The sequence below is a fragment of the Hemitrygon akajei genome, chromosome 22, assembly GCF_048418815.1.
Source record: "Hemitrygon akajei chromosome 22, sHemAka1.3, whole genome shotgun sequence".
In the NCBI taxonomy this organism is placed as follows: Eukaryota; Metazoa; Chordata; class Chondrichthyes; order Myliobatiformes; family Dasyatidae; genus Hemitrygon; species Hemitrygon akajei.
The window spans coordinates 3,431,391-3,449,088 of NC_133145.1; the positions used below are offsets into that span (position 1 = coordinate 3,431,391).

At 43.3% G+C, this 17,698-nt stretch overlaps 1 protein-coding gene across 1 annotated transcript in view; it reads left to right on the top strand.

Moving 5' to 3' along the window:
* Positions 1-17,698, top strand: part of mycbpap (mycbp associated protein) — a 228,981-nt gene that overhangs the window by 33,734 nt on the left and 177,549 nt on the right. Inside the window, exon 3 of the mRNA XM_073026586.1 lies at positions 16,676-16,800. Within this exon, the coding sequence (XP_072882687.1) occupies positions 16,676-16,800 (125 nt within the window). The remainder of the gene's footprint in view (positions 1-16,675; positions 16,801-17,698) is intronic.

The following is a 17,698-nucleotide window of genomic DNA, read 5'->3' on the forward strand; positions in this document are numbered from 1 at the left end:
ATTTTATCATGTGCTTCCAGGTACTCCAATACCTCATCTTTAATAATGGACTCCAAAATCTTAGCAACCTCTGAAGTCAGGGTAACTGCCCTATAATTTGCTGTCTTTTGTCTCCCTCTCTTCTTAAAGAATGAAAAGACATTTGCAATTTTCTGATCCTCTGGAACCATTCCAGAATTGAGTGATTCTTGGAAGATCATTAATAATGCCTCCACAACCTCTTTCATAATCATGGGGTGTAGTCCACCTGGTCCTGGTTGCATATCTACCTTCCCAAGTACCTTCTTAGTAATACTGACTACAGTCACTTCTGCTCCCTGACACACTATTTTCTGCCATCCTGCTGGTGACTTCCACAGTGAAAACTAGTGTTCACCTGTCTTTTCTTCATCCCTTGTTACTACATAAGAAATAGGAGCAGGAGTAGGCCATCTGGCCCATTGAGCCTGCCCCGCCATTCAATAAGATCATGGCTGATCTGTCCGTAAACTCAGCTCCATCTTCCTTCCTTTTCCCAATAACCTTTAATTTCCCCACTATGTAAAAATCTATCTAACTGTATTTTAAATATATTTAGTGAAGAAGCCTTAGCTGCTTCCCTGGGCAGAGAATTCCACAGATTCACCATTCTCTGGGAAAAACAGTTTCTCCTCATCTCCGTCTTATATCTTCTCCCCTGAATCTTGAGGCAATGTCCCCTAGTTCTAGTCTCACCTACCAATGGAAACAACTTTCCTGCTTCTATCTTATCTATCCTTTTCAAAATTTTGTATGTTTCTATAAGATCCCCTCTCAGTCTTCTGAATTCCAGAGAGTATAGTCCCAGGCGACTCAATCTCACTTCATAGGTTAACCCCTTCATCTCTGGAACCTCCTCTGCACTGCCTCCAAAGCCAGTATATCCTTCCTCAAGTATGGAGACCAGAACTGCACACATTACTCCAGGTGTGGCCTCACCAGTACCTTGTATAGTTGCAGCATTACCTCCCTGCTCTTGAATTCAATCCCTCTAGTAATGAAGACCAACATTCCATTTGCCTTCTTAATAACCTGTTGTACCTGCAAGCCAGCATTTTGCAATTCATGAACAAGCACTCCCAGATCCGTCTGCTCAACAGCATGTTGCAATCTTTCACTATTTAAATAATAATCTGCTCTTCTATTATACCTTACAAAGTGGATGTTCTTACATTTACCAACGTTGTATTCCATCTGCCAGACCTTGGCCCACTCACTTAACCTATCTATATCCCTCTGCAGACTCTCCCCATCCTCTGTACAATTTGCTTTTCCACTCAGTTTAGTGTTATCAGCAAATTTTGCTACATTACACTCAGCCCCCTCTTCCAAATCATCAATGTAAATGGTAAAGAGCAGCACTGACCTCTGCGGCACCCCACTCACCACCGACTGCCAACCGGAAAAACACCCATTTATACCAACTCTCTGCCTTCTATCGGTTAACCAATCCACTATCCATGCCAATACACTTCCTCCGACTCCGTGCATCCGTATCTTATTTATAAGTCTCTTGTGCGGCACCTTATCCAACACCTTCTGGAAATCCAAGTATACGACATCCACCTGTTCCCTCTATCCACTGCACTCATTATGTCCTCAAAGAACTCCAGTAAGTTTGTCAAGCAGGACCTGCCCTTTCTGAATCCATGCTGTGTCTGTCTAATGGAACCACTCCTTTCTAAATGTTCACTATTTCTTCCTGAATGACAGCTTCTAGCATTTTCCCGACTACAGATGTTAAGCTAACTGGCCTATAGTTGCCTTTCTTTTGCTTACATCCTTTTTTAAAAAGTGGTGTGACATTTGCTGTCTTCCGCCGGGACCTGCCCAGAGTCTAGAGAATTTTGGTAAATGATTACCAAAGCATCTACTATAACCTCCGCCAATTCCCTCAGCATCCCATCAGGACCAGGGGAGTTGTCTACCTTCAGGCCCTCTAGTTTGCTCATCACTGTCTCTTTAGTGACAGTGATTTTATCGAGGTCCTCACTTCCCTTTTTGTCCATAACATCATTCTCTGGCATATTAGACGTGTCCTCCACTGTGAAGACTGACACAAAATAGTCATTCAATGCCTCAACCATTTCCTTATCACCCAATATCGATTTTCCCTTCTCATCTTACAAGGGACCTATGTTGACTTTAGCCACCTTCTTCCGCTTTATATATTTTTAAAAACTTTTGCTATCTGTTTTTATATTTTGTGCTAATTTACTTTCATAATCTATCTTCCCTTTCCTTATTTCTTGCTTAGTTGTTCTTTGTTGTTTTTTAAAGTTTTCCCAATCCTCCAGTCTCCCACTACTCTTTGTGACTTTGTACACAAGAGCTTTTAATTTGATATTATCTTTTATTTCCTTAGTTATCCAAGGCTGGCTCTCCCCACACTTACTGTCCTTATTTTTGATTAGAATATACTTTTGTTGAACACTGTGAAAAATCTCTTTGAAAGTGTTCCACTGCTCCTCAACTGTCCTACCAGTAGCCTGTGCTCCCAATCCACATTAGCCAACTCCTCCCTCATCCCGTTGTAGTCTCCCTTGTTCAAGCATAATACACTAGTTTTAGATCTAACTATTTCATCCTCCATCTGTATGTGAAATTCAATTATACTATAATCACTCTTTCCAAGAGGATCCCTGACTACAAGATCGTTAATCTTACTTGTTTCATTGCACAGGATTAGATCTAAGATGGTATTTTCCTTTGTAGGTTCACTAACATGCTGCTCAAGAAAGCCATCACGGATGCATTCTATGAAGTCCTCCTCAAGACTTCCTTGACTTACCTGTGTTACGAACCCCGTAACTGGGTGTCTTACCAGCAAAGATAGGAGTAGCCGTTGAAGTCTGATGATACTATTTTTAACAGTATTTATTAGTAAAAATACACAAAAATAATATCAATGCAAATATACAGATAATATACGTCATCAATACTAAACCTAAAAGTGCGGGTATAATAATCATCAATAAGAAATAAGCTCTATCGTTGTCTAGGGGATAATGAATTGTCCGATGGAAATATAAAGTTCAGTTCAGTTCATACAGGCTGCAGTCATTGCTGATCACCGTGTGGCAATTGTTGCAGAGAGAGAGAGAGAAAAACTTGCTGACTTTCCTTGTTACGATCTTGATCCGTATCCGTCCTTTAGCTAGACCGTTCTGTGGAGGACTCGTCACCCAGGCAAGGATGGACACACATACAAGCCCCCCACCGGTCTTGTAGCATTTCTCCTGGTGCGTCTGAGGGGTGTTCCCCAGACCCGACTTTTATCCCCTCTCACGGGGTCTCAGGTGTCAGTCAGGTTGGGATGATGCAATCCCTCAACCAGACCACTCTGGTTGCCCCCTGAGGGGTTTCAATGAATAGTACAGTACTCAATACACAATTCCTTCTTCAAGAGACAATAGCAGTAATCTCTCTCTTTGTCAATAGGAGACATTCCACCTCGTTGTGTATTCCTGCGTTGTCAATAACAACTGCCTTTTCTGTTATCCTGTGTGTCTCTCTCATTACTGACATGATGTGTATCTCTCTCATTTCCTGGGTATCAGACCCGAAATAATGGCGATCTTGTGATTCTCAAAAGGGGGGGGGGTGGGCATTGGCGATTCTGTACCCTTCTGTCCATCAGATTTGCTCCTCATTCGTAACACCCCCATCCTTCTAAGGATTTTTACCACAGGGAAAAATTAACTACTACAGAGTCTTAGAGAATTTCAGAATCTAACACAATACAAAAGAGTTTTTTTTTCCACTACAGAGTAATACAGTTATACATTCAATTCAGCATCTAGATAAACAGTCAGCGAGCACATTATCACTTCCTTTAATATGCTGTATCTTAATATCAAATTCTTGCAGCGTCAGACTCCAACTTAATAACCTCCTGTTTTTATTTTTCATGTTAGCCAGGAATACCAACAGGTTGTGATCTGTATAAACAATTAAGGGTTTTTGCGCTGGACAAATGTACACTTCAAAATGTTGTATTGGCAAAACAAGTGCCAACAATTCCTTTTCCACGGTAGAGTAATTCCTCTGGTGCACATTGAACTTCCGAGAGAAATATGCTACCGGGTGTTCCACTCCATCCCCTGCTTTCTGCAATAGGACTGCTCCTGCAGCCTCATCACTCGCATCAGTCGCCAGGGAGAAGGGTGCTAACAAATCAGGTGCTTTTAACACAGGGTGATGGCACAACATGGTTTTTAACTTTTCAAAAGCATTCTGACAAGAATTGCTCTATTCAAATTTTTCCTCCTTCCGTAGGAGTTTTGTAAGTGGGAGAGCAATATCCGCAAAATTTTTACAGAATTTTCGATAGTATCCCACCATGCCCAAAAACCTTCTCAGTGCCCTTTTATTGGTGGGTACAGGAACCTCAGAAATAGCCTGTACCTTTGCTTGCACAGGAGTCAACTGCCCCTTTCTTACCACATACCCCAAGTACGTGATTGTGGCATGACCAAATTCACTCTTTGCAAGGTTCACTGTAAGTTGGGCTACAGACATTCTTTTAAACAGATTTTCTACAGCCTCCATGTGCTCCCCCCAAGTGTCACTCCAAACTACCACATTGTCAAGATAAACCTTGGTGTTGGTTAACCCCTTTATCACTGTGTCGATCATCCTCTGGAATGTCCCTGGTGCATTTTTCATTCCGAACGGCATAACATTGTACTCGTACAACCCAGATGGGGTGACAAAGGCTGAAATTTCTCGAGCCCTGTCCGTTAAAGGAACGCACCAGTACCCCTTTAACAAGTCAATTTTAGTGATGTACCTCGCCTTCCCCATTTTATCAATGCAATCGTCCACCCTGGGGATAGGGTAAGCATCTGTCTGCGTGACAGCATTTACCTTTCTGTAATCGGTACAGAATCTTATGGTACCGTCCAGTTTTGGGACGACCACACAGGGAGAGGCCCACGCAGAAGAGGATTCGCGGATTATCCCAGCAGCTAGCATATGTTCAATCTCTTTTCTGAATTCATCCAATAAGGGGCTTGTTTAATAGGCTATATCGAGGTAACAATCACATCATGTTCTGTTTCTCTACACCTCCTTGGAACATCTGGACATAAATCTGTATGCCGGTTAATGAGCTGTGTTACCTGCTCCCTCTGTTCAGGCTCTAAGTGACTAACTTTATCAGCAAGGCTTGCTAAAATAACAGAGTTCTCTAATCTGGTGGGTACTATACCTATTTTTTCAAACCGCTCTGGTTCCTCCTTACCACCCCCCGCTGCCTCATCAGTTTTCATGACTGCACCAACCACCGCGGGGGTCGTCTCATGGTAACCTTTCATCATGTTCACGTGAACCAACTGGTTCGGCTTTCGCCTATCAGGTGTTTCAATCACATAATTCAGTGAGTCTATTTTCTTAATCACTTTATACGGTCCTTGAAACCTTGCCTGTAGGGGGCTGGTAACTACAGGAAATAGGACCAAAACCTTATCGCCCACATGAAACTCTTGTTCTCTCGTTCGTTTGTTATACCATTGTCTCATTTTGGTCTGGGAGTCTTTAAGATTTTCTCTTGCCAAGGCGCATACCTTATGAAGCCTTTCCCGGAATTTTAAAACATAGTCAATCACACTGACTTGAACGTTCAGACTAGACCACTTCTCTTTAAGTAGGGTTAAAGGTCCTCTGGGTCTGTGACCAAAAACGAGCTCAAACGGACTGAACCCCAGAGATTCCTGAACTGTATCCCTTACTGCAAATAACAGAAATGGTAAAGCATCATCCCAGTCTCGAACGTTTTCCTGACAATAAGTTTTAATCATGGTCTTTAGTGTAGCGTGGAATCTTTCCAATGCTCCTTGGGATTCCGGATGGTATGCAGAAGCTAAAATTTGTTTGAGCCCCAGTTGGGTCATCATTTGCTGAAATGCTCTGGATGTAAATGTACTCCCCTGATCCGACTGTATCTCCTTAGGCAGCCCCACTGTGGTAAAGAATTTAATGAGTGCCTTCACCACCGCAGGGGTCCTAATATTTCCCAGAGGCACAGCCTCTGGAAATCGTGTAGCGGCACACATCATGGTCATGACGTACTGCCGCCCACTCGCAGTTTTAGGTAAAGGACCCACAAAATCCACAATGACTCGGGAGAAAGGCTCCTCACAAGCGGGGATGGGTCAGAGGGGTGCCTTAGGGATAACTTGGTTCGGCTTTCCTACCACCTGACATGTATGGCACCTTTTACAATAATCAGCAATATCTTTTCTCAGGTTTGGCCAATAGAAATCTTTCATAACCCAATCCACTGTCTTCCTTACTCCCAAATACCCACCTAAAGGTCCCTTATGAGCTAAGTTCAAAATTTCATCCCGATACACTTTCGGAACTATTACCTGATGTACCACCGCCCAGTCCTCATCGACCGGCACCGTGGTGGGCCTCCATTTCCTCATCAACACACCCTCCTTCAGGTAGTAACCCTCTGGCTCTGTCTCAGAAAGAACTGACTCTCTCAATGCTACCAGCTCCTCGTCACGTCCCTGCTCTTGTATAAATTCTCTTCTTGCTAAGGGTAGGCCTACCTCCTCTCCTTTACTCTCTTTCACCTCCCTATTCTCCGTTTTACCACCCTCTAACCCCTCTTGGTACAGGGTCGGTAAAAACGTCTCAGCCAAATCCACACAGGACTCATTTAAACTGGTCTCTTTCTCAGCTGTCTTTCTTGACATGCTGCGTGCGAGTGGTTGCGCATGCGGGATAGATCTTGGAATCTAGGGGCGGGTCCTCTACACCTACAGGCTTGCTCGTCAGCTTCATTGCTGCACACACGTCACCACCTGCTAAGTCGTTACCAAGAAGGACGTCCACGCCTTCTCCCGGTAATTCTGACCGTACCCCTATTTCCACTGGTCCAGATACCAGATCACAATTTATAATGATCCTATGCGAAGGCACAGCTTCTGTCCCTTTTCCTATGCCTCTCAAAGCTACCTCTCCAGTCTCAGGGCCAAAATCTAGTACCTTACTGAGAATCAATGACTGCTCAGCTCCAGTATCTCTCCAGATCCGCACTGGAACTGGTGTTTCTCCCTCTTTCACAGACACGGTCCCTTCTGAAATAAATTTCTCACGCCCCTCTCATATTCTATCTACCTGGGGCTTTCTCATCGATTTGCTGATCGACTCAATACAGCCTGTAGGGACTGCTGCTTTCCCTTTTCCTGTCTCCTTCCTCGGAGCAAAACACTTTGATGCAATATGACCCACCTTTCCACAATTAAAACAGGTCAAGCCAGGAACCCTCCTGCCATCTTGCCTTTCTTCCTCCTTATTTTTACCACTAGCTCCCGGCTTAGTTTCTCCCTTAGCCGGCGGGCTTTCTCTACCGTCTCTACGGTCTTTCTGGTCACTCTTATTCGAGGAAAACTTTGTCTTGTGGGTTAGGGCATATTCATCTGCGAACCTGGCAAATTCGGATATGGACTTATTCAGCTTCTCGTTCAAATACATCCGGATATCATCTGAAACATGACCTTTAAATTCCTCGATCAGAATTAACTCCCTGAAACGCCGAAAATCTTCTTCCACCATTTCTGCTGCACACCAGCGATCCAAGAGCACACCCTTCTCATAGGCAAACTCTGTATACGTCTGATTCCACACTTTCTTTAAACCTATAAACTTTTGTCTATAGGCTTCAGGTATTAATTCATAGGTCCGGAGAATAGCCTCTTTTACTTCCTCATAATTCTCAGACTTCTCCACAGACAACGCCGCATATGTTCGTTGTGTCTTCCCTTTTAACACACTTTGTAACAACGCCACCCACTGATCTCTGGGCCACTTCTGACTCACTGCCACCTTTTCAAAATGCAAGAAATAACTATCGACATCTGTCTCTTCGAACGGAGGTATTAACCTAATCTCCCTACTAACATTAAATCTCTCCTTTCGATCTGCCCCTGGAGCTCTTCGCTCTTGCCTTAACTTCTCCATGTCCAGCTCATGCTGCCTCTGTTTCTCCTTCTTCTCATACTCCCTCTGTTTTTCAGCTCTTTCCTTCTCCTTTTCAGCTCTTTTCTTCTCCTTTTCAGCTGCTTCCAGCTGTTTTAACCTAATTTCGTGCTCCCTCTGTTTTTTAGCTCTTTCCTTCTCCTTTTCAGCTGCTTCCAGCTCTTTTAACCTAATTTTATGCTCCCTCTGCTTTTCAGCTCTTCCCTTCTCCCTTTTCAGCTCTAACTCCTTTAGCTGGAGCTCATACTCCCTTTTCCTCTGTTCCGCGTCCAGCCTCAATTTTTCCAACTCTAACTGAGCCGTCCCAATAGCTGGTACCTTTTCAGGGATATTGTCCAATACCTCAGCCGAAAACACATTCTTCTCAATATAATACTGAGTTATGGCCCTCCGCATCTCCCACTTTTTCATTGACAACCTCACCTCTGCGAGATTTAGTCCTTTCGCAATATTTACCAAGTCCGACTTTGTGGCCCCCTCTAGCGCCTTCAAAGTCGGGTTTTGTGTAAATTCGTCTACGTCCATCTTTGCTGGTTTCCCGTCTGGTTACCCGCGCAACCAGATCCAAGTCTGGACTTAAAAGCCCAATTTACTGGCCCTCCAATTTGGTATCAAATCTTGAGACGAGGCCCCAAGTTGTTACGAACCCCGTAACTGGGTGTCTTACCAGCAAAGATAGAGAGGTCCGTTGAAGTCTGATGATACTATTTTTAACAGTATTTATTAGTAAAAATACACAAAAATAATATCAATGCAAATATACAGATAATATACGTCATCAATACTAAACCTAAAAGTGCGGGTATAATAATCATCAATAAGAAATAAGCTCTGTCGTTGTCTAGGGGATAATGAATTGTCCGATGGAAATATAAAGTTCAGTTCATACAGGCTGCAGTTGTTGCGGATCACCGTGTGGCAATTGTTGGAGAGAGAGAGAGAGAAAAACTTGCCGACTTTCCTTGTTACGATCTTGATCCGTATCCGTCCTTTAGCTAGACAGTTCCGTGGAGGACTCGTCACCCAGGCAAGGATGGACACACATACAAGCCCCCCACCGGTCTCGTAGCGTTTCTCCTGGTGCGTCTGAGGGGTGTTCCCCAGACCCTACTTTTATCCTCACTCACGGGGTCTCAGGTGTCAGTCAGGTTGGGATGATGCAATCCCTCAACCAGACCACTCTGGTTGCCCCCTGAGGGGTTTCAATGAATAGTACAGTACTCAATACACAATTCCTCCTTCAAGAGACAATAGCAGTAATCTCTCTCTTTGTCAATAGGAGACATTCCACCTTGTGTATTCCTGCATTGTCAATAACAACTGCCTTTTCTGTTATCCTGCGTCTCTCTCTCATTACTGACATGATGTGTATCTCTCTCATTTCCTGGGTATCAGACCCGAAATAATGGCGATCTTACGATTCTCAAAAAGGGGGGGGGGGCGGGCATTGGCGATTCTGTACCCTTCTGCCCATCAAAGTTGCTCTTCATTCGTAACACCTGATTCACCCAATCTATGTGGAAGTTAAAATCCCCCATGACAACTGCTGTTCCGTTCTTACAAGCCTCAGTTATTTCTTGGTTAATTTGCCTCTGCCACTGCAATATTTTTTATTAGGTGGCCTATAGACAACTCCACCAGTGATTTTTTCCCTTTACTATTCTTAATCTCTACCCAGATGGACTCAACGTTCTGCTCCGTAGATCTTATATCGTCTCTCACAATCACCCTGATCTCATCCCTAATTAACAGCACCACCCCACCTCCTCTACCTTCCTGTCTATCTTTCTGTATTACCTGATACCCTTGGATATTTAATTCCCAGTCATCTCCACCTTGCAACCAGGTTTCTGTAATGGCCACTAAATCATATGCCTTGGTACTGATCTGTGCCACAAGTTCACTAACCTTGTTTCTAATACTACGGGCATTTAGATAAAGTGCCCTTATACATCTCCATCATCATTTTCCAGTAGTTGATGTCCACTCGTGCTTCACTTTTTACTCTATATATCTGAAAAAAACTTGGTTTCATCTCATATTAATGGCTAATTTACTTTCATATTTATTTATTGAGATACAGCACAGAATAGGCCCTTCAAGCCATACCACTCAGCAATCTCTGATTTAATCCTCACCTAATCAAGGGACAATTTACAATGATCAATTAAACTATCAACTGGTACATTTTTGGATTATGTGAGGAAACTGAAGCACCTGGAGGAAACCCATGCAGTCATACAAACAACACACACAAAATGCTGGTGGAACACAGCAGGCCAGTCAGCATCTATAGGGAGAAGCACTGTCGATGTTTCAGACACGTACAAACCCCGCGTAGGCATCAGCGGGAATTGAACCTAGGTCGCCGGTACTGTAAAGCGTTGTGCTAACCACTACGCTACAGTGCCAGTATCTTATCAAAATACTGATCAACTGAGAGATCTGACACCTGACCTGGTTCAATGCCTAGCACTAAATTAATTATGGCCTCTCCTCTGGTTGACCTATCTACATATTTTGTTAGGAATCCTTCCTGGACACACCTAATAAATTCCACCCCATCTAAATCTTTTGCACTAAGGAGCTGCCAGTGATATAAGGGAAGTTGAAATCACCCATGATAATAACCCGAGTTACTTTTGCACCTCTCCAAAATCTGCTTTCTGGTCTGTTCCTGAGTGACTCTTTAGCTATGGAATACTCACAAATAGGGTAATTGCTCCATTCCAAAGCTGTACAGGTTATTGACTTACAGGCATTATATGTTGGCACATGAAGTGTGGCTTGTGGGCTGCCCTGATTAATGCTCACCGATTTGATTTGATGTAAATGACACATTTCAATAGGTTTCAATGTTTAATGTCAGAGTAATGTATATGATATACATCCTGAAATTCTTTTTCTTCGCAAACATCCATGAAAATAGAGGAGTGCCTCAAAGAATGGATGAGAGTTAAATACTAGAACCCCAAAGCCCCCCAGCTCCCCCCTCCCACGCACAAGCAGCAGCAAAGCAACGACCCCCCCCCCCCACTAGCAAAAAAGTATCGACGCCCCCACTGAGCACTCAAGCCTGCAGCAAAGCATCAATAAGGACACAGACTTGCAGTACCCAAAAGACTACGTGTTTCACCCAGTAATTTGACATACCACAGGCTCTCTCTCTCCCTAATAAGGGAAAAAGAGGTGTCCCCGTTTCACATAACAACTCACTAGTTTATTTTCACTGTATATTTCAATGTACTTGTGACAAATAAAGCTAATCTTCCAGTTTCTGACTTCCATACACACTGAATCAGTTCTAGAATTGATAATCAGAGACAGAATTTGTAGTCATTGGGCATTTTTTAGAGAAAGCCAACATGTATTTGTTAAAGGCAAATTATGTCTACTTTGCTTGATAATTTTTTGGATAAATCAGTGGAGAAGGTTGATGAGGGAAATATAATTGAAGTTATTTACTGTATATGGATACCCATATGGCATTTGATAAAATCCCACATTAATGAAATGTCATGAAGATTTATTTACTTAGTACAATGTAGGTTCTTTGACCAATTGAGTCTATGTTAGCTCCCAACAGAACAATCCCATTGACTGCTATAAATTACCCCTTAGTGTAGGAAAGTGACAAAAGGATCAACGGGGTGTTGACTGATGTGAAAGAGAACATATTGCAATAGTGCACACAAACTGGAGTACTCCCATAGCCCTCCTCCTGTTTATCTACTCTACTGATCATCTCCCTTTTGATTCTGCATCATTTTACTGGTTATATGGTTATGGCCATATAGCGTAGTAAAGGCAATGGAATGAAAGGGACAGTAGCACCATGGAGAGAGAGCTAAGAAATAGAACTGTAATGAAATGTTGTTTCTCAAACTTGGCGATCTGTATTATGGGGTGTCTGGTTAAAGAAACAAGGACAGAGTCATTGAATCAGAATACTATAGCACATAAACAAGCCCTTTGGCCCATCTAGTCCATGCCTAACTATATTTCTGCTTAGTCCCATTGGCCTGTATCTGCATACCTCTCCCATACTTATCTAAAATTCTGTTAAACGTTGAAATTGAATCCGTATCCATCCTTTCCGTGGGAAGCTCATTCCACACTCTCACCACTCTCTAAGTGAAGAAGTTCCCTTTAAATGTGGGGCGACACAGGAGCACAGCGCTTTATTGTACCGTTAGGAGTTTGTATGTTCTCCTTGTTTCCTCCCACATTTCAAGGACGTACTAGTTGGTAGGTTAATTGGTCACTGTAAATTTTCCCGTGATTAGGCTAGGATTAAATTGGAGGATTGCTGGGTCGCGCCGGGAGGGCCTAATCCGCATTGCATGTCAATAAATAAATATATATTTTATAGACATTTCACCTTTCACCCTTAACCCATGACATCTAGTTCTAGTCTCAGCCAACCTCAGTAGAAAAAAGCCAGCTTACAATTACGCTATTGTAATGCCCTGCTTCATATTTTTATTGTTATGCTGTATGTATTTCATTTCGGCACTTTCATAAGAGCTGCTTGTTTTCAGCTTGTCATGTTTTGGCTTGTTTGGGTTACTGTTGAAGATAAGGGATGATGTGGAATGTGTGCCATTCAATCAGCCGTAAGTTTTCTTGGTGAGGGACAATAAGGTTGGGCTTGGTTCGAGTGGAGATGAAGAGAGAAGATGCTGGGGAGAACCGGTCTTAGCATACAATCCGGTGGGAGACCCGTTTGTTCAAGATGGATTGCAAGCGACATTCGGAAGGTGGGTGGGTGTTCACGCTGACCAAGGGCCCAGCGTGTTAGTGACAGAGAAGTTCAAGATGAGCTCCAACTTGTGCACATTTGACTGTTTAATTTGAATGGGCCCTTTTTGTTATTCTTTACCAACCCTTTAGTTAAGACTCTCAAATATAATTCCCTTAATCATATGCAGTGTACTTTCTGTTATTTCGTGACATCAGTTTGGGTAGAAAATTACACAGTATCCACACAAACAGGGGATGGGGGGGCCTCATTAGTCTGACAGGGCCGGAGGTTGACTTCCCTAGACTTGCGCAGCCAGGGTGTTTCACTATCAATACCCACGCTTATCAAATCTCCTCTCAATCTACTACATTCTACGTTCTAGGGAATAAAGTCCTAACCTATTCAACCTTCCTTGAAGGCTCAGTTCCTCAACTGGCAACATCCTTAAGAGAGTGTTGTTCTTTGTGGAGCAGTGCATTAGCATAGCTACTAGAACTGCGGCAGCCAGTGACCCGCGTTCAATTCTGACCCCTTGTCTTGTTCATGTGAAGTTGGCACATTCCCCCCTGCCACCTTATGGGCCTTCCCTGGATGCTTCAGCTTCCTCCCACATCCCAAAGATGAATAGGAAGAGAACAGCAGAGGTACAGGCCCTTTGGCAAACCAATTAAATTAGTAATCAAATAGCTAACTAAACTGCCTACAGATTGTCTCTATACTTCCATTTTACTGGCATTCATGCGCTTATATCAAAGTCCCTATGTATCTGCTTTTGCCACCACCCCAGAGAGTGCCTTACACTCTTTGTGTAACATCTCCTTTGAACTTAACCCCTCTCATCTTAAATCCATGCCCTCTGGTATTAAACATTTCAACCCTTGGAAAATGATACTGTCTATCTAATCTACATATCTATCCCTTTCATCATCTTCTAAACCTCTACCAGATCTCTCCCTGCCTCTCCAATTTATGGTAATAGTACATTCTTCAATTATGTGAAGAACAAAAAGATGACAGGAGTGAAGGTAGGACCAATTAGAGATAAAGGTGGGAAGATATGCCTGGAGGCTGTGGAAGTGAGCGAGGTTCTCAGTGAATACTTCTCTTCGGTATTCACCAATGAGAGGGAACTTGATCTCGGTGAGGACAGTATGAGTGAGGTTGATGTTCTGGAGCATGTTGATATTAAGGGAGAGGAGGTGTTGGAGTTGTTAAAATACATTAGGACGGTTAAGACCCCGGGGCCTGACGGAATATTCCCCAGGCTGCTCCACAAGGTGAGGGAAGAGATTGTTGAGCCTCTGGCTAGGATCTTTATGTCCTCGTTGTCCACGGGAATGGTACCAGAGGATTGGAGGGAGGCGAATGTTGTCCCCTTGATCAAAAAAGGTAGTAGGGAGCCTTACGTCTGTGGTGGGAAAGCTGTTGGAAAAGATTCTTAGAGATAAGATCTGTGTCCATTTAGAGAATCATGGTCTGATCAGGGACAGTCAGCATGGCTTTGTGTGGCAGATCATGTGTAACAAGCCTGATAGAGTTCTTTGAGGAGGTGACCAGGCATATAGATGAGGGTAGTGCAGTGGATGTGATCTTCATGAATTTTAGTAAGGCATTTGACAAGGTTCCACACGGTAGGCTTATTCAGAAAGTCAGAAGGCATGGGATCCGGGAAGTTTGGCCAGGTGGATTCAGAATTGGCTTGCCTGCAGAAGGCAGAGGGTTGTGGTGGAGGGAGTACATTCAGATTGGAGGGTTGTGACTAGTGGTGTTCCACAAGGATCTGTTCTGGGACCTCTACTTTTCGTGATCTTTGTTAACAACCTGGATGTGGGGGTAGAAGGATGGGTTGGCAAGTTTGCAGACGACACAAAGGTTGGTGGTGTTGTAGATAGTGTAGAGGATTGTCGAAGATTGCAGGGAGACATTGATAGGATGAAGAAGTGGGCTGAGAAGTGGCAGATGGAGTTCAACCCGGAGAAGTGTGAGGTGGTACACTTTGGAAGGACAAACTCCAAGGCAGAGTACAAAGTAAGTGGCAGGATACTTGGTAGTGTGGAGGAGCCGAGGGATCTGGGGGTACATGTCCACAGATCCCTGAAAGTTGCCTCTCAGGTAGATAGGGTAGTTAAGAAAGCTTATGGGGTGTTAGCTTTCAGAAGTCGAGGGATAGAGTTTAAGAGACGCGATGTAATGATGCAGCTCTATAAAACTCTGGTTAGGCCACACTTGGAGTACTGTGTCCATTTCTGGTCACCTCACTATAGGAAGGATGTAGAAGCATTGGAAAGGGTACAGAGGAGATTTACCAGGATGCTGCCTGGTTTAGAGAGTATGGATTATGATCAGAGATATTAAGGGAGCTAGGGCTTTACTCTTTGGAGAGTAGGAGGATGAGAGGAGACATGATAGAGGTGTACAAGATATTAAGAGGAATAGATAGAGTGGATAGCCAGCGCCTCTTCCCCAGAGCACCACTGCTCAGTACGAGAGGTCATGGCTTTAAAGTAAGGGGAGGGAAGTTCAAGGGGGATATTAGAGGAAGGTTTTTCACTCAGAGAGTGGTTGGTGCATGGAATGCACTACCTGAGTCAGTGGTGGAGGCAGATACACTAGTGAAGTTTAAGAGACTACTAGACAGGTATATGGAGGAATTTAAGGTGGGGGGGTTATATGGGAGGCAGGGTTTGAGGGTCAGCACAACATTGTGGGCCAATGTTTGTATGTTCTATGTTCTACATGCCCTCTAACTCAGGCCTCTTCTGTACACTGTCCAAAGCCTTGACATCCTTCCTATTTCCTGGGTTTTATAAATTGATACAGAGTACAAAAGGAAGTCACGGTGAATCTGTATAGAGCATGGTTCAGTCACAAGGCTCTGGAGAGGGTGAGAAATCTTTATACTGGAGAAGCCAAGTTCATTAGTCCAGGAGCAGAGAAGATTGTGAGGAGCTTTATTTAAATCATAGAGGCTATAGAGTAGATTTGGCAAGTTGGTACCATTGGCAGAAGGGATGTCAAATTAAGATGATTGGCAGAAAAGCCAAGAGTAATGAGGAGGATAATAATTGTTTTAAAATGAGCCTTGACTGCATTGCACGAAGCAGTCTCAGAGTGGAGACATTTGAAAGGAAACTGGATAACTACTTGAAAACAACACACACAAAACACCAGAGCAACTCAGCAGATTGGACAGTATCTCAAAGGTTTCAAAGGTACATTTTATGTCAGAGAAATGTATACAATATACATCCTGAAATGCTTTTTCTTTGCAACCATCCACAAAAACAGAGGAGTGCCCCTAAGAATGAATGACAGTTAAATGTTAGATCCCCGAATTCCCCTCTCTCCCGTGTATAAGCAGTAGCAGGCAATGATCCCCCTCCCCCCACCAGTCAAAAAAAGCATCGGCACCCGTCACCGAGCCCTCAAGCATGCAGCAAAAGCTACAGCAAAAACACAGACTTGCAGTACTCCAAAGACTACGCGTTTCACCCGGTATGTGACATACCATAGGGAGAAAGAGATGTCCCTGTTTCATAGCGAGAGGGGAGACATAAGAAACAACTTGCTGGTTTACGATGTTAAAAATCTATGGGAGGAAATGAATAATGGACATGTTGGACTGAGACCCTTCATCAGTCTTGAACATTTATGAATCATAGAGTTGGTGCAGACCTGACAGGCTGAAAGGCCTCATTCCTTACTGTAACCAATCTCTAATGCTTGTCAGGAGTGCCATGAAATGATTTAACAGAACCATGCATTACCTGATCTGGGATGCCAGTGGGACAGAATAAAGGGACTTTTACTCGGCATTTAATTGTGCTATGTCTTGAAATTTGATTCATGTCTTAAGAATGAAAATCAAAGTATATTTTTATAGAATAATGTTGTTATAACTTGCTAATTTGTGATTACTAGAAAAGAAGAAAGAGAAAAAGGAAGTTGAAGAGATTATTCCAATTACAGAGGAACCAGAAAAGGATGATGTATTAAATGCAGAAGACATCTTGGCCCTGGCAATAAAACCAGAGGACCTGCATAAGGTACTGTTCTACTGTTGGATAATGTATTTTGTGTTGTGGTTTCCCGTGTTTTATGAGGAAGGGAAAAGGGCTGCAAAGCAAGTTACCACTGGCAGCAGATAGTGGCCATACTCTCATCTCTTTGTCAGGGGTTTGTGAGGAAGGTGACATACATTTCACATGCCAAACTTCCTTAGCCTTCTGAGCAAGTAGAGGTGCTGCTGTGCTGTCTTGGCAGTGGTGTCCACCAGTATAAGCTACAGGTGATGTTTATGCCCAGGAACTTGAAACTCTGAACCATCTACACTTCAGTTCCATTGAAACGTGTCCTATCCTGCTTCCAGAATTCAATGACAAGCACTATTGTTTGCTGACACTGAGGGAAGAATTGTTTTCATGACATCATGACCATATAACAATTACAGCGGGGAAACAGGCCATCTTGGCCCTTCCTAGTCCGTGCCGAACGCTTACTCTCACCTAGTCCCACCGACCTGCACTCAGCCCATAACGCTCCATTCCTTTCCTGTCCATATACCTATCCAATTTTTTTTAAATGACTATATCGAACCTGCCTCTACCACTTCTACTGGAAGCTCATTCCACACAGCTACCACTCTCTGAGTAAAGAAGTTCCCCCTCATGTTACCACTAAACTTTTGCCCCATAACTCTCAACTCATGTCCTCTTATTTGAATCTCCCCTACTCTCAATGGAAAAAGCCTATCCACGTCAACTCTATCTATCCCCCTCATAATTTTAAATACCTCTATCGTCCCCCCTCAACCTTCTACACTCCAAAGAATAAAGACCTAATTGTTCAATCTTTCCTTGTAACTTAGGTGCTGAAACCCAGGTAACATTCTAGTAAATCTTCTCTGTACTCTCTCTTATTTTGTTGACATCTTTCCTATAATTC